General features: G+C 35.8%; 1 protein-coding gene across 5 annotated transcripts in view; it reads right to left on the reverse strand.

Moving 5' to 3' along the window:
* Positions 1–26,449, reverse strand: part of REV3L (REV3 like, DNA directed polymerase zeta catalytic subunit) — a 169,158-nt gene that overhangs the window by 37,472 nt on the left and 105,237 nt on the right. For 4 of the 5 annotated variants that reach the window (XR_015726081.1, XM_045798486.2, XM_087865396.1 and 1 more), the window contains 5 exons: positions 23,746–23,938; positions 22,344–22,455; positions 16,072–16,187; positions 13,148–13,266; positions 4,684–4,802 (listed from right to left, as the gene is read on the reverse strand). Coding sequence is in view for 4 of the 5 variants with exons in the window: in XM_045798486.2 (XP_045654442.2) it covers positions 4,684–4,802; positions 13,148–13,266; positions 16,072–16,187; positions 22,344–22,455; positions 23,746–23,938 (659 nt within the window). In the remaining variant the exon portion in view is untranslated. The remainder of the gene's footprint in view (positions 1–4,683; positions 4,803–13,147; positions 13,267–16,071; positions 16,188–22,343; positions 22,456–23,745; positions 23,939–26,449) is intronic. The other variant, XM_045798487.2, reaches the window with a different exon arrangement.

Genomic DNA, 26,449 nt, shown 5'->3' on the forward strand with positions numbered 1-26,449 from the left:
CTCAGAAACTGGAATAGTATTCAAAACTATTGCTTGGAAAGCAGATGAAATCAGAATGCTACTATGAGTTCCCTAGATCATTAATATTAGGGATTAGGAAGGTTTTATAAGCTGATTGAGGAATCTAAACATGGAACATAACATTTTATGGAAAAATACATTCTAACAACACAACTCTGAGAACATAACTCATTTATATAATCGAAGGCTTTCAGGAAACCAAATTTGAATTTACAAAAACAAAATGATAATAATCAGGGCTCCTTCATGCTTTACAAACAGATTTAATAGAAGAAATTCTTGACTAGCAAGTTCCTTTAATTTCCAAGGCAATTTACAAAAAAATGTGTCTATTTACTTAAAACACTGTGGAAAGCAAATGCAAATTATTATTATTTTTTTAGCAAATGCAAATTTAAAAGTATGACTTACTTTGTGGGTAAGAATGCACTTAAATTTAAAAATAAAATTGTGTGATCTTCCAAAGTATCTCCAAAGAAACAGTATGGGGGTCTCTCCATGTAAAACAAGCCATCTAACATAAATGGTCCAATGTCTAGTTCAAGTCCTTTACGTAGTGTGTTAGGTCCAGCTCTCTATTTCACTTGGCAAAAGCAATTATTTATCCTAGATAATATCTAATTAGAGGTAGCAAAATATGCATTTACTGCATTTTAGGGCTTATAAATAAACCATCAAATGTAGCTTTCAATGTTAAGTTTAATATTAAAAGTTTCACTTTGGGACGCCTGGGCGGCTCAGTCGGTTGAGCACCTGACTCTTGGTTTTTGGCTCAGGTCATGATCTCAGGGTCATGAGACTGAGCTTTACATTGGGCTCCATGATCAATGGGGAGTCAGCTTGAGATTCCCTCTCCCCCTTTTCTCCTTCCCCTGCTTGTGCATGCACACACACACACACACACACTCTCTCTCTCTCTCTCAAATAAATAAATCTTTTTAAAAAATCAAAGTTTCATTTTATTTACTGATAGATAACTTTTCCTAAACTTCTATTTTTATAAGACTTTGATCATAAGCTTAGTGCTTTCTGTGACTTCACACTTCCTTGAGATTCCTCAAAGGAGACTGGAGAGGACATGCTCAGAAAGCAGTTCCCCCAAATAGTTCAAGTTGTTTTTAAGGCTATATTTCCATCCTCCCCATCATGTGGCCTTAAAATTCAATAAGCAGAGCTTCATTCATTTCAAACATCGGACATATTAATTTCAGGACTTTTTTCTTTCTATAGCTATTTTCTAAGCTTATTACTATCATTTTACCTTCAACTTAACGTAGAGGTGCGAACTTTCGCTTCTGACTATGATGGAATAAATGGCATTGGACTAGCTTTCCTGCTTTGATAAAACAGTTGAGGTAATTGTTTCTGGGCAATGAACAATAGGCAATGTAAGACCGTACTAGTGAACCCTAGACCATGCGGAGACAATTTCCTAATTATACTGCAGTATGCTAGAATTTAAGTAAGCTGTCTTGCTAAGCTGAGGAGGCAAAGATCAGAGTTCAGGCAGATCATAGTTAGAATCTGAGGAACAGAGTATCTGTGCAAGCAGCAGAGGTTAGCAGTCAGAAATACAGGTTTCCTGTGAGTAACTGGCGCAGGGCTGTACTAAAAATGAGGAAGACGAAACCATATGAGGCTTACTAAGAAGCAGCTGCTGTGAGCTTGGGTTTGGAATGGAACTATTCAGACATTGCTGGAGTTGGAGGCTTAGCAATGCTTGAGGGGAGAGACCTCATTATTCCTTTATTAACAAGTGGGACATCCAGCTGGGAGTCTGGAAAAACCATGCCTTAGGAGGTATTTTTTTCTAGAGTAAGGCCTACTCTAGACAAACAAAACCAAGCACTAGCAATATGCAAATGGGATCAAGTTTGGAGACTGAATCCTGCCAAGTTTGAGGGGCTTAGAAAGCACTGTGGCTTTCCAGAGAATCACCTTAAGAAAACATAAAAACCAGGTTTACGTAAGTTCAAGGTGATCAGCCAATAACTGAATTGCCAACTTGAGCAAAAATAACATGCTTCACAGGAAGATAACAAAAATCTAGAATCTGTAAACAGAACATCAACAATATCCATTACATAATCATGCAAAGAAACAAAAAATATGACCCAGTTATTACGTAAGACTGATGAATCACAGGCCTGTATCTCTGAAACCAATAATACATTATATGTTAATTAATTGAATTTAAATAAAGTTTTAAAAAAATATGACCTAGTTAAGAAAAAAAGCAGTTGAATAGAAACTAACACCAAGATAGGCAGATGTTGGATTTTTAGTAACTACTACAGATATGTTCAGGAATCTAAGGAAAAAATATTTAGAAGATTAAAGAAAAATATAGTCTTAATGAGTGAATAGACAGGGCCACAAAATATGGAAACTATAAAAAGAAAGAACCAAATGAGAATCTGGGAACTAAAAATACAAAAACTGAAATACAAAATGTATTGGCTGGCCTTAACAGCAGACTGGTGATGACAGAAGGAAATTACTGAACCTAAAGACAGGCTGTTAGAGAAAAGACTGAAGAAAAATGTACAGAGCCTCAAAGATCTGTGGGACACTGTCAAACAGTTTAATACACATGTAATTTGGAGTCTTAGAAAGAAAAGAACAAGTGGGGGCAGAAAAAATATTTAAAGAAATAGCCAAAAATTTCCTAACTTTGATGAAAAACATCAATTCAAAGATCTAAGAAGCACAACAAACGTCAAGAAAGTTAAACAAATTCTTAAAAATCCACATCTAGGAATATATTAGTGAAATTACTGAAAACTAAAGGCAAAGAAAGAAACCTTGAAAGCAACCAGGAAAAAAAAAATCACAGAGTTCTGTTTCAGATAAAGAAAGCTGCAAAAGGACATCACTCCAGTCTAACGATAATAAACATCGGATAATCTACAAAATCTTGTTTTCTTGAGGCCGTCAGAAAGTTGAGGTTACAAGAGAATCAGGCGAACTAAATTTTACAGGGTAACAAATACATCTAAAGATAGATAGGACACATAACTTATTTCATCTTTGGCAGAGCACTGGCAGCAGAGGCAGCTGTCATAAAAGCACTTAAGAGTGAAAAAGTTAAAATGCTAATAAATTCTTAAAGGTCATGGATGGGCCAGCATGACAGTTCATAATCACTGGGAACCCCAGATACCAGAGGAGTGTTCTTCCTTGGGCCCACCACCAAGACTGGGGGCAGGGCACAAAGGAATGAAATCCTGCATCTTCCTCTGACTTTTCTCTCATATGAAGCAAAGGCTTGAGCTGCTGTGGAACTGGCAGGAAACTCTAATCCTCAGGATTTAAGCAGAGATCCACTATCTCTTGGGAAAGAGAAGATGCAAAAGATGTCTGCTGCTGGGAAAGGGGTAGTTGCAAGAGCTGCACCTGAAGGAAGGGCAGGCAACCTCCCCTATTCCAACTGTGGGCCTTGTACTGAGTAATAAGCAACAGCTGTCTACCACTGGAAAAGAGGCAGGGAACCTTTCCATCATAGATTCCAGGCAAGGAAATAGCGCTGATGAGGAAGGAACTGAAGCAGAAAGCCATCTTCACCAGGCGCAGTCAGGAAATCTGCTTGGGGCCAAGACCTGGCAATAGTACAAAGCAGAGGTCCACTGCTCTGTGGGAGGTGCAGGACTGTTGAGAAAGTCTCATCCCTGAGCCCCAGGAAAATAGGAACCTCTAAAGACTGACTCTGGATAAGGAGAGCTGAGTAATGCCGCTGCCTCCACTATAAGCCTTACACAGAGGAACAACAGCAGTCAGCTGTTCACGAAGCCGGACTTTGAAAAAAATGCATTGTATACACTGGAAAAATGAGGAGAATGACTATTGACTTCTCATTAGAAACAATGGAGGCCAGAAGAAAAGGAGTGAAATCTTTAAAATGGTAAAAGAAAAGAAAGCAAACAAACAACTCAACCCCAGAATTATTGGACACTGAAAATATCCTTCAAATAATAAGGATGTGATAAAGACATTTTCAGATAAATAAAGGCTGAATTTATTGCCAGCTGACTTGCAGAATTACCAAAGAAAACAATTCAGCAGTTTCTTAAAATATTAAACATACTAACCATGTGACCCTGTAGTTCCACTCCTAGAGAAATGAAAATGTATGCTCACACACAGACTGGCATGCAGTTTTATTCGTAACAGCCTCAAACGAGAAACAACCCAATTGTCCATCAACAGGTGACTGGATAAATACATTGTGGTATATTCATACAACTGAATATTACTTAGTAATAAAAATGAACAAGTTACTGGTTTATGCAATAACATAGCTAAATCTAAAAAATTATTATGCCTTCTTGAAAGAAGCCAGACAAAAAAATGTAGATTATAAATAATTCTCTTTATATGAAATTCTAGAATTGGCAAAACTGATCTATAATAATAGAAATTCAATTAGTACTTACCTGGGTCGTTAAGGGATAGATAGGTTGACAGCAATGCTTACAATGGAATTTCCTGGGTGTCTGAAGTGTTCACTATCTAGACTGGGGTAGTGGTTATGGGGTGTATACATTTTTTAAAGTCACGGCACAATACAATTTAAATGCGTGCATTTTATTGTATGTAAATTATACTCTAATAATACTCATTTTTAACAGAGATATTATCCTCTTCAGAGTTATAAAACATTACCTGTATAGATCTGTCTTGTTATCAAACCAATCTGATAAGACTCGAAAGGTAAAGAGAGGAAAACGCTGATGAAGAACATGAAAGCTCACATTTTCAAAGGTGTAGTTAGTTAGAGCCACCTAAAAAAAAAAACCAACAAAACCAAGACTTCATTATAATAATGCTTGTATTTATGTGCAAATTTGGTTCTAAAAGATCCAGAATATTACCTCAAGCTTTTCACAGTAGATATGAAAGCTCCCTGTAAAAATGGTTTGTTACAACTGAATCATAAATAATTTAAAACTATGTATATTAGGCCTTCTAGACAGAAATACTCATAATAAGCAAATACTTAATTAGAAAACAATCAGACCAAATGAGTTCAACTTGGTCATGACATACTTAAGAGATCTCAGTTTTTATCACTTCTTTTTACACTCTTTGCCAATATAAATACTGACAGAAGCATTTAAAAAACTTTTTAATAAAAAGTTTATTTTTTTTATTAGTAATCTTTACACCCAACGTGGGGCTTGAACTCATGACCCTGAGATCAAGAGTTGAATATTCTTCTGACTGAGCCAGCCAGGCACACCTGACAGAAGCATTTTTACAGTATGATAGTCCTGTCAATATAATGTCTTAGATATTGCCTTTAATATCTGTAGGGAAGGAAATATCCAGACTTTCCAAATCTTTTATTGTATCTTTCCTTTTTTGTTTATATAGGGAACAATGTTTATAGTCGTGTGTATAGTGGGGATCTACAACAAGAAGCATATATATATACATATATATTTTTTAAGATTTTATTTATTTATTTATTTGAGAGAAAGAGAGAGGGAGAGTGAGAGAACATGAGCAGGGTGAGGGACAGAGGAAGAAGCAGACTCCCCACTGAGCAAGGAGCGCCACGCAGGCCTCAATCCCGGGACTCTGGGATCATGACCAGAGCTGAAGGCCGATCCTTAGCCGACCGAGCCACCCAGGCGCCCCAAGAAGCATATATTTGCAAACAGTTTAATGATTTAACAATTTCTGTAAATAATTTTCAGGCTTTTGCAGCTGTAGATTCTCACTGTGAATCCCTTGCTTGCTCATGCGTTAAATGTATTTGCAATATCAAATATACAGGTTTAGTATTTTTGCCTGTTAGTGATTGTTTCACGTGTAATGTTTTGGTTGAGATGCTAAATGGAGGATGAGTACGGTAGATGCAAATGTGGGAAATAATTTTAATCATGTGTAACTGGTCACAAGGCCTAAGTTGCAGTAACAATTGCTGTTTTACTTAACAGTGCCTTGTTGCTTTGTATGCATTAACTGTTTGGGTGTAAAGATTGTGGGTCTATCCAACAGGGAGTCACAATATTTAAATTGACCAACCTAATATTACAATTACTTTGAGGTGACCAAATGTAAACTAAAAGCCTTAATTAAAGTGGTACAACTTTGTACAACTTGGCATCAGTACTTCAATAAATCTGGATTACATGCAAAAAAAAAAAAGAAAAAACATTTTTAAGCAAGTTAATTTTCTATCCTTTCCATACTTACTTTTTGGTCCATGAAGACATGCCGATTAACAGAATTCTACAGATTCAAGAATGAGTTATCTAGTTAAGGGCAGGCATTCATCCTGCTTCCGAGAATTACATTGGTACTAAGACCCAATACATGGACATTATAGAGTCACTTAATTTCATTCCCAAAGCAAAAGATTAAAAGCAAATGGCAGAAATGTTTCCCTATCCTCAAAATATGCAGGAAAAAGGGGCATCTGGCTGGTGCAGTTGGTTAAGTGTCTGACTCTTGGTTTCAACGCAGGTCGTGATCTCAGGGTGTATGCTTGAAGATTCTCTCCTACTGCCCCACCCCCCACTCATGCACACTCTCTCAAACAAATAAATCTTTTAAAAAACACGTAGGAAAAGTATGTTAATGGGTAAAGAATACTAAAAAAGGGCCCAAATTCATAAAACATACCTTACCCAAATGCTATCTCAGAAACACCTGCAGGACACAAGCAATCTAGACAATAGCAGGCATTTCAATGCAAAATGGAAATTGAGGAGTCTGCTGTTCTCATTCTTAGGTCAACTTGGGATTTGGAGGAATAGTTCAAAAGTACTTCACACTGTACATTATAATTTTAAAATATTTTCTTTTCCACTTCTACAATCCAGCAGGTATAAAGCAGGGATTGAATTTTAAAGACTCATCTCAGTGTAGTGACCCAAACTGGTCTTACTTTATCTATAATTTCTATCAATCTCCAGAACGACAGCACTGCAATTAGTATACCTGCAAGCACACACACACGTGCATGCACACAGAGTTTTAAACTTTGGAACAAGCCTAGTTTAGAATCACCAGTATAAAGCAGGTACTAACCCATTATCTTGGAAGTAAATCACCATTTGTTCCAACAATCATTACTAGCCTGGAGTACTCTCAAAATAACTCACCTTATTATCAAATCCTTGTATTTGAGTGACTCTTCTACTTGTTAATGAATAGTTTCATTTTTTTTTTCTCCTAATTCCCATTTAGAAAATGGAGCTAAACATCTGATCTCTGGTAGTTACATGATTACCTAATACAGAGTATAGCACTTTAGACCAAATCTAAATTTTTGCTGGAGTATACATCTTGGTTAACATAAGCAATCAAAAAAACCTCTACAGAAAAGGTCACCTTATTGTCCTGTAGCTCTCTCACTAGGGAAAATTTTGAAGCTTGCTACATAGGTTGACCTATAAGGATTAACCAGCAGATTTTGTGACTCAAACTAAAAATCTTAAGAAATTGGTTCCCAATATCTGAGACAGATGGCAGATCTATGTTCTGGGTTGATTTTATTTCAAACAGAACAATTTCACAAATTGGATTAAGACTAAACAAATATCAGAACCTTATGATACCCACTCTACTTTGAGTCTTCTTGATGTCACAGGAGCATAAATATGCTTAGCTACAATCCCAGCTGTGAGTAAAACTAAAGGAAGGAAACATTAACTCTAAAATGAAGATGATCTATCTTCAGAATGTTCCAATCTTTGGAGAGTGATTTACTCTAGAAGTTGAAATATGGATCCAGAAATATGAAGTAGGAGTTACTTGTTTTCAGGGGAAATCTAAGTAAGATAAACATTAGATAAATGTACTATGCAGAGCAAAGTCAGAATTGATATAAAGAAAGTGTTACAACGCTTGTACATTTATTTATTGATAAAGGGATGGTCTGATAGAGGTATGGTTACACTTTTCCATTCACAGCTGCAGTCAATGTGCAAAACACAATAATCACTTCAGAAATAAACTTACTCAGAACTGGGAGAGGCAGTCAGAATTAGTGCAGCAGAACAGAGAAAATAAAGATGAAATGTACAAAAATTTAAGGTGAAGAACTCATGAATTTTTATGTATTTATACAACCGTGTAACCACCACCCATATAAAGACATAAGAAATTTCTAGGACAGAGCGCCTGGGTGGCTCAGTCAGTTAAGCGTCTGCCTTTGGCTCAAGTCATGATTCCAGGGTCCTGGGATTGAGTCCTGTATCAGGCTCCCTGCTCAGCGGGGACCCTGCTTCTCCCTCTCCCTCTGTCTGCCACTCCCCCTGCTTGTGCTCTCTGTCAAATAAATAAGTAAACTCTAAAAAATTAAAAAAAAATTTCTAGGACACTGGAAGGCTGTCTTCAGAGAGCTTAGTATATATTTTGTTTTATATATTTTTTATTTATATATTTATTTTATACATATTTATATTTAAAATAAAATATACACTAAACTCCCTGAAGACAGACAGCATGCCTACAAATGAGTCTGAGTCTTGACTCCTTACGAGCTAACGAGGCTTTCAACAAGTCACTAAATCTCTCTGAACTTCAGTTTTTCTCTATTTGGAATAGTACCTCACTACTCTGTTGTCTTACTTATAGTTTGTATCAAAATTAAAAAATGACCAAGTCTGTAAATGATAAAGCAATATATATATATATATATATGGGAGCGAGTACATTATTCTACTTCTATATAATCCTCGTTGCCCATCACATTGTCTTATTTAAAAGCACCTGACGTGCTTATTGACAAACTAAAACTGTAATAGGGAACATCAGAAACAGATCTTAATGTTGACAAACTGAGATAATGGGAGGCTTACATGCTTGTGTGGAACATCTGACTTTCCTAGTGGCTCTGTTGGGAGTGTTCTCTTCTGGTTCTTCATCTTATGACTGCTTTTTAGGATCTGATTCCTCTGTCTACTCCTCAAAATGTTTTCGTTCACAAAAATGTCTTTTGGCTCAATCCTGATCACTCTCTCAGTCCCTTCTTGGTGAGTTCATCCATTCTCATGTGACTTCCAAGGCTCTATCTCTAATCTAGACCTCTACCTCATATTTGGGACTTTCCTATTTACATTCTTTTTTTTTTTTTTTAATTTTGTTTATTTGAGAGAGAGAGAGAACACACGCACAAGCAGGGGGAGGGGCAGAGGGAGAAGCAGACTCCCTGCTAAGCAGGGAGATGGACTTGGGGCTCGATCCTGTGGGACCTGAGTCCCTGCAGGACCTGAGCCAAAGGCAGCTGCTTAACAACTGAGCCACCCACGCATCCCCCTATTTACATTCCTATTTACATATTTGGGAATTTCCTATCTTCACCTGGTTATCTGACTGATACCTCATGCCCTACATTTTTCCACCTAACTGTGATCTTAAATCATCTATGCCAGAACCCTGATAATTATTCTTGACACCTTCTCCTCTTCATCTTTTTTTTTTTTTAAAGATTTTATTTATTTATTTGACAGAGATAGAGACAGCCAGCGAGAGAGGGAACACAAGCAGGGGGAGTGGGAGAGGAAGAAGCAGGCTCATAGCAGAAGAGCCTGACATGGGGCTTGATCCCATAACGCCGGGATCACGCCCTGAGCCGAAGGCAGACGCTTAACCGCTGTGCCACCCAGGCGCCCCCTCTTCATCTTTTCATACATCTAATTCTTGTGGATTTATCCTCAAATTGTTTTCTGAATCCTTATCCAACTGCCAACTTTCATTTGAGCTACCCCAATAATCTTCTCACTCGTTTCCTTACTTCTAATCTTGTCCTCTTCCACGCTGCTACCAGAGAGCTAGGTGTAAGGCAAATTCACGTGTCACTGCCTCCATCCCACCCTAGCCACCCACTTCCATGATCATACTCCAAGTTCTATTACCCCCAATAATTACCCCCTCCATAACCTCATGTATCCTACTCTATCTCCCATTCTTTGTAGTTTACTCCCTCTAGTACCCCAACCTCCCTCTGCTCCTTATCTAGCTCAAACTGCACAATTGTAATCACAATCTTGCACATATTATTTCTTTCTTTGCCTCTCTCTTGCTCTGTAATTGATTAACTAATTATTTTTCCACGAAGCTACAACCCTTTGCTTGTGAGCTGTGGTTGAATCTAACCCTCAAGTAACCCTCTGTTACTTACGTTTGTGAATTTGAACAGAGCTGGCAGGTGATCACTTTTAATTTTCTGATGTGAATCTCAAATGGGCTGTCCATGCTACCTAGCTTTTATGCTATATTTTCTTAATTAACCACTCTCGAAATCTCCAAGATAACAAGTCCCTCCACTATGTGTATTTTCAGTTGAGAACACTGACTGCTTTTTTACTGAGAAAACTGAAGCAGTCAGAAGAGAACTTTCACAGACTCTCATTGCCACATCCACCTACCTACCAACATCTACAACCATATAATCTGCCTCTCTGCCTGTGAAAATAGAGGAACCATCTATACTTTTTTCCCCCAAAGAGTTTTATTTACTTATTATGAGAGAGACAGAGAGAGTGAGCAAGAGAGTATGAGCAGGGGGAGGGGCAAAGGGAGAGGGAAGAGCAGACTCCCCGCTGAGCAGGGAGCCTGCCCCTGGGCTCAACCTCAGGACCCTGGGATCATGACCTGAGCCAAAGGCAGAGGCTTAACAGACTGAGCCACCCAGGCACCACCCAGCTATACCCTTAATTGATCTAACCCCAGGCTCAAATTTGTGCAGTAGAGATGGCAATGAATAAGTATTTGGTACTTGGGAAATTCTCGAAAGGCGTGGATTAAGGTGATACCCGGAAGATCTCTAAACACCATCTTCTGGGGGAAGAGTCATTTATTCTTTCATTCAAGCAGCCAACAAGTATGTCATGAGCACTATTTAAGAGGCACTGTTTGTTACTGAGGATTCAAAGTCCAGAGGGAATAGCAGTAATTTTATGTTAAACAGGACAGTGAAGGGGCACCTGGGTGGCTCAGTCAGTTAAGCACCTGCCTTTGGCTCAGGTCATGATTCCAGGGTCCTGGGATTGAGCCCCACATCAGGCTCCCTGCTCAGGGGGGACCTTCCTTCTCCCTCTTCCCTTACCCCTCCCCCATCTGTGCTCGCTCTCTATCACAAATAAATAAATCAAATCTTAAAAAAAAAAAAGGACAGTGAAAACTAGTATATTAATAAATAAGCAAAATTTTAAAAACCCAAACAAGGCACAGAAGATATTCATTCAACTGTAAACTATATTGGGGGAATGCAACAGCTGAGATGTTCTAGAGAGAACAAGAGGATTTCACTTTCATTTTACATAGTTGTCTGCATTCATTTTGTTTTAATAGTGAATACAAATTATTTTTAATAAAAAGCACATTAAAACCAATTATAGAGTTAGAAACTGCTAAGTTTCATGAGAGAGACACAGATAAAAGAAATAAAGATTAAAAAGGAGCCCCCGGAACTGTTTAAATCAGAAACAAGTTTGAGGATGTCTAATATGAAAATTCTCAGGGCCAGTTTCTGTCCAAAGTCATAACCCTTAAAGTTCCAAAATAACTTGAGATATAAGACAGTACTTCCCACAGTTCATTCAGGATTTCCTGGAAATTTCCAAATAGCTAGGAATACTCTGGGTCAGAAAAAAAAAAAAAAGTGACTCTCCAATTTGGCCCATCTCGGGGGGGGGGGGGGTAAGTTATCCAACTCATAACTTTCTCACAGTTGTTCCCATATTTACAAATAAAGATCAGATATACTGTATATTCAGCTTAGAATTAGAGAAAGCCTTTGACCCTGAATTCTCAGTAAGGACTAAAGAAAGCTCTAAACTTTAAAAAATATTTACTCCCCAATTTGTGATTTTAATAGTGGGTAACTGTACAGCTGCCTTTCGGATCTTCAGGGATGAAACTAAGATTCAACAATTTAATTTTGTGTTAACCTATTCAATTTATATGTTCATCACAGACAATATCAGAGACTGCAGTTTGAAATATATAATGGAACATACAAACCAAATACACCACAATCTCTATACCTTTCATAACCTATGCTGTTTCATTAGAAATTATTTTGAAGTCACTAGGGATTCCTGTACTCTGATAATATTTTAAGAAGAAAACACTAACATAAAGTTATCCTCAAGCAGCTACATATATTATACATCTTCAGATTAGATGAAATGGGAGCATAACTTTAGATTCATGGTGTAGAAAGGAAATAAAAATAAGGACACCTGAATTTTATATAAAGAACCTAATTCCTTATGTGAAAGAATTACTGTGTGCTGGTGCCCAAAGAATTGCAGAGGGCATGCTTGGAAAGTCAAATGTTTTATATAAATCTGGAAGAACAAGAAAGATCATAGTGAATAATGAGTGTATAATAGAAAGTATATAATGAGAAAGTAGTTTCAAATAGGAGAAGAGATTGAAGAATACAGCTTTCTTTTAAATATAAACATTTTATCTGATATTATCCGAAGTCCAAAATCTGAAAATAGACCAATTTACAGTAGGCATCTTTTTACATTTTAATAAAAGAAATCAGGCAACTGTAAGGACACAAATATGGCCTAAGATCCTATGCCCTTACATTTTTGGTTAAAGAATTATTTCTCTAAGTGATTGCAAGTAAGATAATTTGTTGAAATTTATACTACCAAAAATCCATATCTGGACCCCCAAAGCCTCAATTGGAAGCTGCTATTAACCGTTTCCAAGTACTGTCTTTCCAATTTACCTTCTTAGTCTGACCCAGTTTTTAAATATCCTTAGTTCCTTCCTGTGTGGAGACTAAATTTTTCTTACTTAATAAATTAGAAAGACCAAGCTGAATTCATCTAGCATTAAGGGCAAAAAACAATGAGATTATACAACATTCGACACATACAACATAAAACTATGATAGTTGTAGACTTTTCTAGCTACTGATGTTAGACACAAATGGAAAAAAATTAAAACATATCAATAACATTAAATAGTCCTGTAGCTTTGCATTTCAGAATGTAGTATTTAGCTTTGTAACTCTACTTAAGTATAACAAAAATAATTCACAAAGAAGCATAAATTACATAGGTTACACCAATACTCTACAATAACTAAAGTAGTTGTATCATCCTAATCTCTTATTTCCAATAAAATTTTAGATGAAGCATGTTACCTCGTTTCTCATGATTCTCCAAAGATTTAGTGTAATTCGGCCAACAATATTTATTTCACTCATTGTATCTGATCCATAATCATCTCTTTCAGGTGCAAATCTGTTCTCAATTTTGTCATCTACAGAAATGAATAAAGATTGCATCAGGACTCACAGAAGCCAAATTTCCAAGCAAATTATGCCAAATAAAATGAGAATAAAAATTAAAGAGAAAGATTAAAGATGAAATGTAGTCGTCTATTTTGTATTAGGCTTAGAGAATGAAGTCATTATTTTGATTAAAACAATTTTCTTCCAAGTTATGAATGAATTTGGTGAAATGGCTCCGAAAATTATATTTTTTAAATAATAAAAATGTGTATAAACAAATATTTTAAAAATAATAAACCCTTTGCACTTTAAATTTGGTAATTTCTGGTGCTATTCTTATGACCCTTACACTACAGCATTTCTTTGGTGTTAGGATGAGTATACTTATTCTTACACTGGTCATTTCCTGGAAAATATGGTAGAGTTTTTAACCTAAACAATTCTCTAAAAATTTGTTGACATCAAATAATGATGTTCATATTCAGAATGAAATTCTCCTAACTTTGTATGGACAACTAGATGAGGAATAGAGTGAGTCTAGTTTCTTGGGTGATGATTTTATCTAGAATAGAAATTAAAATGTGTTTCTCTTATATAACACTGGGAATATACAAATGTTGTTAATTAGAGGATCTGGAATAATATACATATATTTACCATATATTGAATGTCTATTATATTCTAAGAACTTTATTAATATTATTTCTTTTATTTTAACCTAGCCACTTTATAATGCTAGTATAATTTTCATTTTGCATTGTAGTACGTTTTACTCAGAAATGTTATTATCTTGGCCCAGGTCATATAGTAACAGAACCAGTACTGTAAACCAGGGTTACCTGATTCCAAAGATCATGTACATACACTCATCCCTCTTTTTTTATTTTTATTTTAATTTTTAAAAAAGATTTTATTTATTTGACAGAGAGAGAGAAAGAGAAGAAGGGGGAGAGAGGGAGAGAAAGAGCACAAGCAGGTGGAGCAGCAGGCAGAGGGAGAGGGTGAAGCAGGCTCCCCGCTGAGCAGAGCTGGATGTGGGGCTTGATCCCAGGACCCTGCGATCATGACCTGAGCTGAAGGCAGACGCTTAACTGACTGAGCCACCCAGGCACCCCCCCTTTCTTTATTTTAAAGAGATGATGTTTAAAAAGTTTATTTCATTTAACATTTACATAATGTTTACTATGTTTTTAGGCACTGTTCTAAGCACTTGATGATTCCTCTATGAAAGAAGTTCTATTATCACCCTCATTTTACAGATGAACAAAGTGAAGTATAAATAGGTTAAGTAACGTGTTTGACGTGACATAGCTAGTGAGCAGGACAGCCAGGATTTGAACCCTAGCAATCTTTCTCCAGAATTTATGCTCTTTATACTGCCTCTCTAACCATTCCCTTTCTATTGCACCATGTTGCCTCATAAAAATGGTTTCAGCAATGTTCTAAAAGGGCCAGAACTGGCTCAGTTGGTGGAGCATGTGATTCTTGATCTCAGGGTCATGAGTTTAAGCCCCACATTGGTTGTAGAACCTACTTAAAAATAAATACATAAATAAATGGACAAGCACTTTCATTCACTTTTTAAAAAAAACTTATTTTAGAGAGAGTGCACGTGAGAGTTGGAGGAGGGGCAGACAGAGGGAGAGAGAATCCTCAAGCAAACACTGTTGAGGAAGGAGCCTGACGCGGGGCTCCATCTCAGGACCCTGAGTTCATGACCTAAGCTGAAATCAAGAGTCCGCCACTCAACCAACTGAGCCACCCAGGTGCCCCTCATTCACTTTTCTGATCTGAAATCACATACCTTACACCTGTTACAGCTAATTAAAATAATTAATGAGTAGACCAACTCATGTTGCCGCTCCTGAATATTCAGAAAGCTATCCCAAATGAAATGTTGAAAAAATTGAGATACACCACTATTCCTAGCACTCAAGGGACACAGAAGCTATGAAAAATTTGTGCAATTAAAAACTAAAATTCTTTGCCTTTTTATTCCAAGCTTTTTGCAAAGACCAAAATACTATTGTTCTTAAATCTTCTAGCTTCAGCCTTTCCCTTTAAAGTTACTAACACTTAAGACATTGTACTGAAGTCATAACCTCTCTACGGAATTCTCTTGATTAATTTTCACCAATATACTCAAAATATATGCTCTTTTGTCCTAGTCAGACTTGTGACTTTAAAACTAAGTTACTAAAAATTTTGTAGTTATTAAGAAAAACATAATTCTGAAAAGTGCTTTATAAACTTGTTATTATTGCCCCCCTCCTTCAAACAGACTCAGATTTGTGGGAAACAGCCTTGAAAATTCATGCATGTTTTTATTTTAGCCTGACACCTTAATAAAAATCAATGGTTAGTGCTCCTCTACCATATTCTCCTTCCTTATAACCAAAAGGATAAAACACAGAACCAGACAAAATAAAATCATGGTACATCAACCAAAGAAATGTTATGTGTTTCATAATGATTATGAAGAAAATGATCTCATATTACAGAAAAATACTTATAAGATGCAAGATGAAGGAAGCATAACAAAAATGGGATATATGTATAAGTTATATAAAAAGAGACTTAGATATACGTATGTAAAATGACTGAAAGAAAAAACAACAACAAATATATTAACAGCCTATATAGCAGTGAGATGGGGGTATTTTTTCTTTTACTTTTCTTGATTTTTGAATTTGCCCATAATGGAGTTATGATATATTTAGAACTTACACAATTTAGTATAAAAAATTAGAATAGTACTTTTTAAACATCTTGTCTTTATTTACTTTGCGATTTGTTCTGTTGTTGAACCATAAAATATTCACAATGCTTCTTACCTGGCACCCGAGAGATCATCTGACATAAGTTAACACTTAAGGCCGCAGCCCTTTGTAAGAGGTAACCCCAGGAATGCATCTGAATCTCGTATCCTAGCAGAATGTCAGGATCATACCTAAAAGGAATGAAAAAATTAAACAAGGACCACACATTTGAACCTTTAATAAAAAATTATTTCTTCAGGATATAAAGAACAAAAGATAAAAATCTATTCTGTCTCTCGGATGGAGAAGGGACGATACAGTGGTACCTATAGAATTTCTATACAGGAACGAATAGGGCGATTAGAGTTCCTGATTTGAAGCTACTTTTGCAAAGTGATCATAGTTTTTACTGAGACTATTTATTTGATATGACTTAGGAAAGGAGCTGATAGAAACTGGGGTGTGAGGGAAAAAAAAAAACAGGTGGGAGAGAGGCATTATCACTGAAGTGTAAGAGTGAACATATGATTGAGACTATCATGTGGGTAGGGGCAGGGTGAGGTATGAGGGCACGTGTGGATACTGTTTCAAAAAAAGATTGCTCCCAGGTCATTTTGCTGCCACTTCTCTCTAACCTATACTGTCTTAAACGGTTTTAATATTGAGAAAGAGAATGAAAATGTCTTCCTTTTCCCACTTAATTTTAGTAATGATTTGGTCCTCATGTGAAGTAAGGCCTCAGTAATGACAAGCTTGTCCTCTAAACTTAAGAGAAGGTGACTCAGTTTAATGGAACAATGAAATATTAATAGGGGTGAGATTAACATGGGGAAGCTAAGCATCAGAAAGTAGGCGAAAAATGTGCTCAGTGCAGTCACACAGTTGCACGCACTGGTAAAGCTGAACCGACAATGTGCATTCAACTCAGAAATAGCCTCTTTGTGGCTCCTCTTAGTACAGTCATGGTGACCACCACAGAAAAATGTTTGGTGATAGTACAAGGGAAAATAAACTTGAAGATCTACCTCAGTGGGAAAATTGTGTAAGGAAGAGAGAACTATTATAGTACAATTTGAGAACAAAAACTTTGAGAGTAAAAACTACAATAATGCTCCAAATTGGGAAGCTCCAAATTACTGTCTTATTTATAAAAGCCAAAAAGCAGAGTGAAAGATCACAAAAATTTATAAAGTTAGGTTTCACATCACTGGCTGCAATCACTCTGAATTGTGGGAGGTGAAGCCTGTCCAGATTGTGTCATTTAACACTTGAAGTATCATCCAAAGTCTATAGCATAGGATTATACTAATTTACTGATGTAAGCTATATATGGCTACTCTGCAAGTCTGTGGTATAACAACGGATCATAAGCAGATCACAAGATCTATTTTTAAAACTAGTTTGCTAATATTTTATCATACTTCCAGAGCTGCTTTCTTAAAATGATGGACTTGAATACCTTTAGTTTTCACTCAGTCAACAAAAATGTCACAAAAATGTCCTCTTACTTTTAATACTGAAGAGTCTAAATGGTGATATCAAAAGAATTCGTTTCAAATGTCTGCAACTGCATTCTTTTTATTATCTCTATTCCTTAAAGGCCCTATCAAAATACATTCCATAATATAAATTTAAACATTTGGTAATCTGCTGTGATCCACTATTATGCCATGGACCACAAAGTAATCCTCAAATTTGTCAGGAGAAAAAGATAATGTACATATTATCCATGTGTTTTTCTCTATACAAATAGGGTTGAAATTTCTGAGAAAACCACTTAATTTAATAACTTATTAATTTAATAGAACAGCCAGATGGATCTTTTTACCAACCTATAAAAAAGTGTTTTCTTGGTAGAAAGTGCCACATGACTGGTTATTCTAGAACAAAGAGTAGGGGTAAGACATGAGCATGGGGAAGCAAAAGAAAACAAGGCAATATGCAACAATGAGGCAAATACTTAGTCTCACAGATCCGAGGCTAAAAAGGTAGACCGATATTTAAACAAAAAGTCCAGAAAGATCCTAGGGCACTCAAGAAAAGAGATCTCTCCCAACACTCTTCCTGCTCATTAGTCTTCTAACATAAATATCTAATATGTTAACATATATTTGTTGATAGCAATTTCATCAATTCTTCCATTAAGGTTAAACTCTTTTCAGGGCAGTTATCTGAATGACAAGTGCATCTCCCCGAAAACTATGTACTGTCTAAATTTGAGAAACTGGGGCAGAAATATCACATCAAGTGGCTCTATGGATTATCAGGGATAGGAGATTTGAAGGATTCCCATACACATACGAAAGAACCGATGCAGCTAACTGCTTTAGTACCAAGAATACCTCAGAAAAGGCATTACGATGCAGCCACAGCTGGCCTTGATTTTCAAAGAAGAATTTGGAAGATTGCTGGAGTTCCTACTGCACACATTTCTAAGCACAGGTACATGAAGAGGATGCCAGATGGTTACAGAGCCTTTTTTGATAAATCTTATGAAGATAGTTCTTCTGATTTCTTCATCTGAATTTCTCTAATTCATAAAACATCTTTTTTTTTTTTTTAAAGATTTTGTTTATTTATTTGACAGAGATAGAGATAGCCAGCGAGAGAGGGAACACAAGCAGGGGGAGTGGGAGAGGAAGAAGCAGGCTCATAGTGGAGGAGCCTGATGTGGGGCTCGATCCCATAACGCCGGGATCACGCCCTGAGCCGAAGGCAGATGCTTAACGACTGAGCCACCCAGGCGCCCCTGATTCATAAAACATCTTATTACTGCAAGAATTACTATTCTAGTCAGCTACTTGCTATGTTGTGGCACCTAATAGAGTTGGTTAAGTACACTTATTTTTTGATGTTTTGAAAATATATTTATTTTTCATTTCTTTAAAGATTTTATTTATTTGTCAGAGAGAGAGAACATGAGCAGGGGGAGCCACAGGCAGAGGGAGAAGCAGGCTCCCTGCTGAGCAAGGAGCCCGATGTGGGACTGTATCCCAGGACCCTGGGGTCATGACCTGAGCTGAAGGCAGACACTTAACCGACTGAGCCACCCGACGTCCTGAAAATATATTTATTTTTTAAAAAGTTGTCTTTTATAAATTGCTACTGGTCAGAGATGACTGCTAAAAAAAAAAAAGTTATTCTGTGCTTCTTTTAATTGACTAAAAAGATTTTATTCCTTTAGAAGGATTGGGTAGTCGTTTTAATATTTCTCAGATCTATTATGTATATTTATTTTTTGACCTAGGGGCCATTTTCTCTTAAGAGACTCTTAAAGCTGTTAAACCATGTCTCATGTTCAAAATCCCAAGGATTTCATTTCTTCTGTAAAAACATTTGGTGACGATAACAAAATATTTGTGACTTGTTCTTCAATTCTTGTGAATTTTATCTACTTTATTTGGTTTCTAAAAGTTATGGAAAGAACAAGGTTGGGTAGATGGGATTAGTAGTGGAGGAAAAAACAAAACTGGAGAAAAAGCAATCAGCAGAAATATGAATACGATTTATTTTCTTAGGCAGAAAAAAGCTGCTTCACAACTAAAATTTTAAATAACCCGTTAACATCTGGACACAAGAGAGATGGGGGGTTCTAACTAGGGCAGTGGCAATGGGTTGGGGATGGGGGACAGGAATGATCTTGAAACATAATTCTGAGGTTAAATGGATAAAATGTAATGTATGGACGGACGGAAGAGAAAAAGAGAAAAATCAAAGCTTATATTTAAGTTAGGGAGCCTGGGAAAAATGTAAAGTTATTAATAGTTCAAGGAACTACAGAAAGAAAAGTAACAAAACAATGGATTTGGTTTAACTCTTTAAACATCACTTCATACTACTTTTTATGCTTGCCATCTGAGGAGGAAAAATAAAGACAATAAAACTCTGAAAGTATGCATCTATATTTTATTCAATTTTATATTTAGCACCTAGCACTATACCTTACACACAGAGTAAACATTTATGTACTGACCAGGCCAAGAGTTTTATGTACATTACCTCATTTAACTTTCTTCTTCTTTTGGTGTGGAGGGTGTGGGTAGGGGTGGAGCGAAAGGGAGAGAGAGATCTTAAGGAGGCTCCATGCCCAGTGCAGAGCCCTACACAGGGCTCAGTCTCACAACCCTGAGATCATGACCTGAGCTGAAATCAAGAGTTGGCCACTTAACCAAATGAGCCACCCAGGTGTCCCTCATTTAACTTTCATATCTATTACCCATTTTACAAATGAGGAAACTAAAGCTTAGAGAGAGAAGCTTACTTGCTCAAGACAAAAATACAGATGCACCGACATGGATGGAGCTAGAATATTATGCTAAGTAAAATAAGTCAGTTAGAGAAAGACAAATACCGTATGATTTTACTCATAAGTGGACTTTAAGAAACAAAACAAACAAGCAAAGGGAGGGGAAGAGAGAGAAAGAGAGAGACAAATCAAGAAACAGACTCTTAGCTATAGAGAACAAACATGGTTACCAGAAGGGAGGTGGGTGAGGGGATGGGTGAAACAGATGATGGGGATTAAAGGGTGCACTTGCTGTGATGAGCACCGGGTGTTTGGAAGTGTTAAATCACTACATGGTACACCTGAAACTAGTATAACACTGTTAATTAACTGGAATAAAAAAAAAAAAACCAACCCTGTCCTTCAAGTAACATTTTCCATTTATTAAGATATATATGTTTAAAATATAGACATAGAAGCATATAATAAAAACCATGTTCTTAAAAAAAAATTACAGAGTTAGCTGACTCCAAAGTTTATCCTCTTAACAAAGCCTGTGTTGAGTAGGTACTCACCAAATGGGCTGAAAGAGTGAAATAATCTTTTAGGGGATTGTTTAGAATGACATATAAAGGGCATTACAGAATTGAAATGTTAATATTTAAGCACTCTTCTTCTCTTTATAATAATCATATGATCTTTTAGAGTATGAACCAGAAATTAGTTTCATTTACTATATTCTTCCTAATGACCAATATAATTCACGTTATGGACATGGAGTTACTACACTTGTAAATGATGGACAAAATTCTCAATGTTGGCAGATAAGCCTGTTGGGAATATATCTAACAAGAAAAACAAGCACACAAAGCCCAGGGACATTACTGGACGTGTGCTGTCACACAAAACGGTACTAAAACTGCATGTACTTGTTGCTAAGTTGCTTGCAGAAATAAAAGTGTGAGCACTGAAGCATCTGTCATGTTGATGATAACCTCTGTGAGAAGATAAAAGGTAGGTATGACAATGGCAAGACTCAAATGGATGGGAATCCATCCCGTCATCAGTGCTATAAATAGTAAAAATATTTTCCTCTTTTACCTCCCTAGAGCGGTGGTTAGCAGTATGTTATTGTTGATGCCCTGACATTTAATTTTATTTTACTGAAAACATTTTCTGGTCTTCTAAATTTCAAAATGGTTTATGTTAACAAATCTGCGTGGGATTCAATCAGATATTCAGTCTGTAAAATATCATCGTTATCTTTCATGCAAAATATTGCCTCAGTTTTAACAGAAAGATTTCAACTATAGAAAGCAGAACAGAAAGGGTAGAGTATAACAACATGCTCAAAGACAGATTTTATCCATATATTAAGATCCGAGGAGTATTTTCTAGCCTGCTTTAGGTATTTAAAAACCTAAGCCTAGTAACTGGCAGAAATGTTAAGCTCCTAGAGAAGTGAAGCAATTAATAAGTTCCAAAGCTTTCAAAAGTTACAGTCTCAAGAAAATGCAAAATATTACTTTATTTTTTAAATTAAAATACTTTTGTTTTAAAAAATCCTTTTCATAAATTTTGACAAGATTTTACTATCAACCATCCAGGCCAACTATCAAATGATCAAAAGAGATTTTTAAGGAACCATGTATTACAAATGAGTATGTATCACATAGTCCTAAATTTACGAACAGATTGCATGCCAAAGCTTTTTGGAAACTTGGTTTAGAACTCAGAAAACATTTAAGGAAAAAAAAGGGTACTGAAACGGGCTGGCTCCCAAGGCAGAAGCCTACTTAATGAATAACACAATTTAAATTTAGTACCCATTATTTCACCACCATAGAAAAATCACGCTAAAATCCAACTGGGAAAGTTGGGGCTAAGCCAATATTTCTTCCACTGACCCTTCAGTCTTGAGAATAGAATGTTCTTTTTGCCATCCCTAATCTGCTGGAAATGGCGATGGTGATGGAAGGTGAGGGCAAAATCATTCCAAGGATAAATTTTAAGGGCCATAGGAAGGGATTCTCATCCTTTTTCCTACCTTTGCCCATGTTAATCAATAGCAAGAAAGGATTCTGAACAAAAACCAGAAAAATCAGGAAATGCAAAACAATACCTCTTTATTATATCTGCAATTTCTTGAAAAAGTGCCTTCTCATCGGGTGCATAGGTAACTTCTAGTCCTGTAATTCCAGATCTAATCAGTAATGGGGTCTGATACCTGATATCTAAGAAACAAGCAAAATGTTCATTACATATAACTGTGTAAGTAATATAATCCCTTACTTTTGAATGAAATTATGCTACTGAAGTACTTCAAATTAAGAGTGTTCCCCAAAGTAAATACATAATTAACTCAATTTCTTGAAAACTTTCTTAAAGGTTTTCTAGTTTAATATGCAACTGAAAATTCAAATTTCATTTTTTCAGTTCTTTTCCTGAAAAGTCACATTCACCAAATTCCTCAAATAATAACGTGTCACCCAAAAAGGAATTTTATTACTTTGCTTTTGTCTTTAGTCTTCCTATGGAAAGAACTTTGCTTAGTAGAGAGCATTCAGTGGTATGGTGATTTTTAAGGAACTACGTATTACAAAACAGTATGTACCACATAGTCCTATATTTATGAATAGACTGCACACCAAAGCTTTTTGGAAACATTGGTTTAGAACTCAGAAAACATTTTATTGAAAAAAAAAAAAAAAGTTTACGAGAAGGAAAAAGAAAAAAAGAAGCAGCCCTGATTTGCAGTGCTTGCCTATTTCTGTAACGTAAAGACTCCCCACCATGGCTGATTTCAAACTACCAATATGATATCAACTAGTTCACAAAATTCATAAAAATTTAACAATTGGCTTGTGAACTGGTACAAGCTAGTTCAAGCATACCACTGATTAAACAGCAAATTCCTATATGGTTTCGTTCTGTGCTAAGACTTCCTCCTCAGTTGACTGAATTCACGTATTACTACTCGAAACTGCAGAACACTCGATAGTATATAAAATGCCTTTACGTGGCATACTATATGAAGAATGTCTAAACCAAAAATGTGCATATTTAGGAAGAGATATAAACAAAATGGGAATGTATCTTAAAAGTCTCTTATAATCCATTAACTTATACTAGTAATTTCTTAAAAGTAAAGGAAAACACTCTGTTAGCAGCAAAATACCGGCAATGCATACATAAGATTGTCCATCCAACCTAGAGATAATCATTTTAATTTAATATTAGCAATTAATATTTTATAAACTAGTATTCAGAACAAATTATATATGTTAAGTGGAAATTTTAGTAATAGCTTTCTGTTAAGTGCTTCTGACTTTGGACAATAATTCAAGTAAGAATAATGAATCCAGGACAAAGCTATACACAGTACTTCCTACTCCTACTTCGGCACACATTTTAAAAGGGAGTTCCTGATACTGGCTTGGTTTAGATCGCCAGCACAGAAACTGCCCCCATTAAGAGGTTCATCCTAGGTGGATAGGTATAAAATTAATAAAAATGAACAATACCTTGGCTGGAGACTGTCTTGTCTTTATCAATCACTATTACACCTGTGAGTTCTGTTTTGTCTGTATCTGGTAATGGAGTGTCAGATGAGATGCAGTAAAACAGAGCACAGATTGGGTCGAATTCAGGATCTGGTTCTAAGTCTCTTCTAGTTCGAGCATGTAACTCCACACTGATTAGGGTAAGATTTTGTATCTAAAAAAGGAAATAAAAATGATGATTTTAGACAACTTTTTGAGACATGTTGAAAGAAATGTTTCACTAAGACTCCAAGGAAATATGTGTAAAATTATAGAAAAAAATGGCCATAAAGGACACACTCACAATTTAATACTCCACAGATTAAAGATTTTTACTTCCAAGATTAGATTGAATCAATTCATGTTTTTATTTTAGAAAAACTGCTTGTGCTATAATTTCTCAGTGACAATATATGCTTAAAATGATTTATCTAAAATACATGCAGTGCCTCTTAAGTTTCTCAACTGTTTGAGAAAGAGAATGACTAATCCAAGTGGTTGTACATTTGAGTCAAAGTCTGTTAACTTTTTACTTTCTACCCAGTTAACTACGGTTTCACCTATAGTTTAAATTAAAAAGAAAGATGCATTTTATTTTGAAACTCCTATTAATTCTCTACTACTACAATTTACTTCTGTATGTACTAGGCAAGTTTTTAATTAATTTTTCCTGAAAAAATATTGTAAGAATTATATGGCATCAACTACACAATAGCTAGATTTTGCACACATAAATTTTCTCTTTAACATATATGCAAAAAAAGTAGTACTTTGCTTTTTACACTTATATTCCTATGCTAATAAAAACTCTGAACTGTAATCTTTAGTTCTCTTTTTAAAAAGCAAGACAAAATAAGTAGAAACTCTGGGTAAAAAAAAATAGAACACAGATTGGATTCATGATTACAGCTGGAATTATAGCCATCATTGTACCAGTAACGGAATGGAAGACAGGAGACTACTGCTACAGTACTGGTAATTATTGAAATCATATAAATTTAATGAAGGACTGTGTTCTGTATTTATTTTGCATGAAGAAATGTAAATACAAGGCTCTCACTAGTGATGGAAGTAGAATTTGGTAAACCTTTTTGGAGGACAATTTAGAAATATCAAAATTAAAAATGGACATATCCTTTGATCTAGCAATTCTACTCCTGAGAATATATCCTGCAGATATACTCACATGTAGTGAATACGTATGTATGAGGATGTTCAATAAAAATTATATTTCCAGTCTTTTATAGTTCATAAAAGACTAAAAACATAAATGTTTATCAGTTGGGACTGGTTACATAAATTATGTGACATCCCATAAAGGCTACATATAATGGAATACTCTGTAACCTTTAAAATTTTCTAAAGAATGAACCAGATCTAAATGTTCTAATATGGAAAGATCATCCTACATTAAAAAGTGGAATTAGTATGCATTTATATATGTAAAAAACGTTAAAGCACATGCATAGAAAATTTCTGCAAAGAGATATAAAAACAAAGAACTGCTTATACTGCCTTTGGGGAAGGAGACTGCTTAGTCTGAGGTGGGAGGGAAGCTTAATTTTCATTTTAAGTCTTTTTGTCCTGATTGAATTTTTTTTTTTTACCATATACATGTAACACTGTGTGCATTCATTAGTAAATTTGTAATTTTCAAAATATAAAGAACATTAATTATACATATATAAAAGCATAAGAATAAAACAAATATCCACCAAGAATAAAACAAAATCTACCACTTTCCTTGAATATATACTGCTGTTTCTAAATATCAAAAACATCAAATCAAGTAAAATGGGGAGCTAAGGGAAAGAACTTCTACTTTTAAATGTATGCTCTTCAGGTTTAATTTTTTTTTTTTTAAGATTTTATTTATTTATTCGACAGAGATAGAGACAGCCAGCGAGACAGGGAACACAAGCTGGGGGGGGAGTGGGAGAGGAAGAAGCAGGCTTATAGCAGAGGAGCCTGATGTGGGGCCTGATCCCATAACGCCGGGATCACGCCCTGAGCCGAAGGCAGACGCTTAACCGCTGTGCCACCCAGGCGCCCCTAATTTTTTTTTTTTAACAATAATCACACATTAATTTGGTAAATTAAAAAATATAAACTGGAAAACCTCTCCCTAACATCAAACCAAGCCAAACCAAAAAAAAAAAGTTAGAAAAGGATGAACATGTGGACAGACTATAAAGAAGACAGAAGACGATTTCAGGTCAAAAGATTTGTGGAGGTTGATTTATTTATTTAGTAGGCCAAACTGCACATTCAAATTTCGCCTTTCTATTCCTTGATAAAAAAAAAAATGCACTACTGATCTTAGGGGCATTTTTTTAAGCAAACATGAAATGAAGAGATGGGGGAGAGATTTACTGAGTGTGACTAAGGAAGAGGTGTGTGACAAAGGGGGATGAAGATTATAACCCTTCTCTTCTGCTCTGAATATTTATATGCAGAAGACAGAGAAATTAGCGCAGCATAATGGGACACAGAAGAAAAAATGCTACGGACACAATTCCCTAGAAAAAGGAAGGGCATACCTAGTGCAGATTTTTTTTTGCTCATTCCCTATGTGACCACCAGGTGGCAGTTTGGAGTATATGCTGAGATGAAGGCCTGCATAGGGAAGAAGCTGTGAGCAACCTACCAGACCTTCCAAGTGATTTTAACTTCAAGAGGGTGCATG

The sequence above is a fragment of the Ursus americanus genome, chromosome 11, assembly GCF_024610735.1.
Source record: "Ursus americanus isolate L20-20 chromosome 11, mUrsAme1.1.p, whole genome shotgun sequence".
Lineage (NCBI taxonomy): Eukaryota > Metazoa > Chordata > Mammalia > Carnivora > Ursidae > Ursus > Ursus americanus.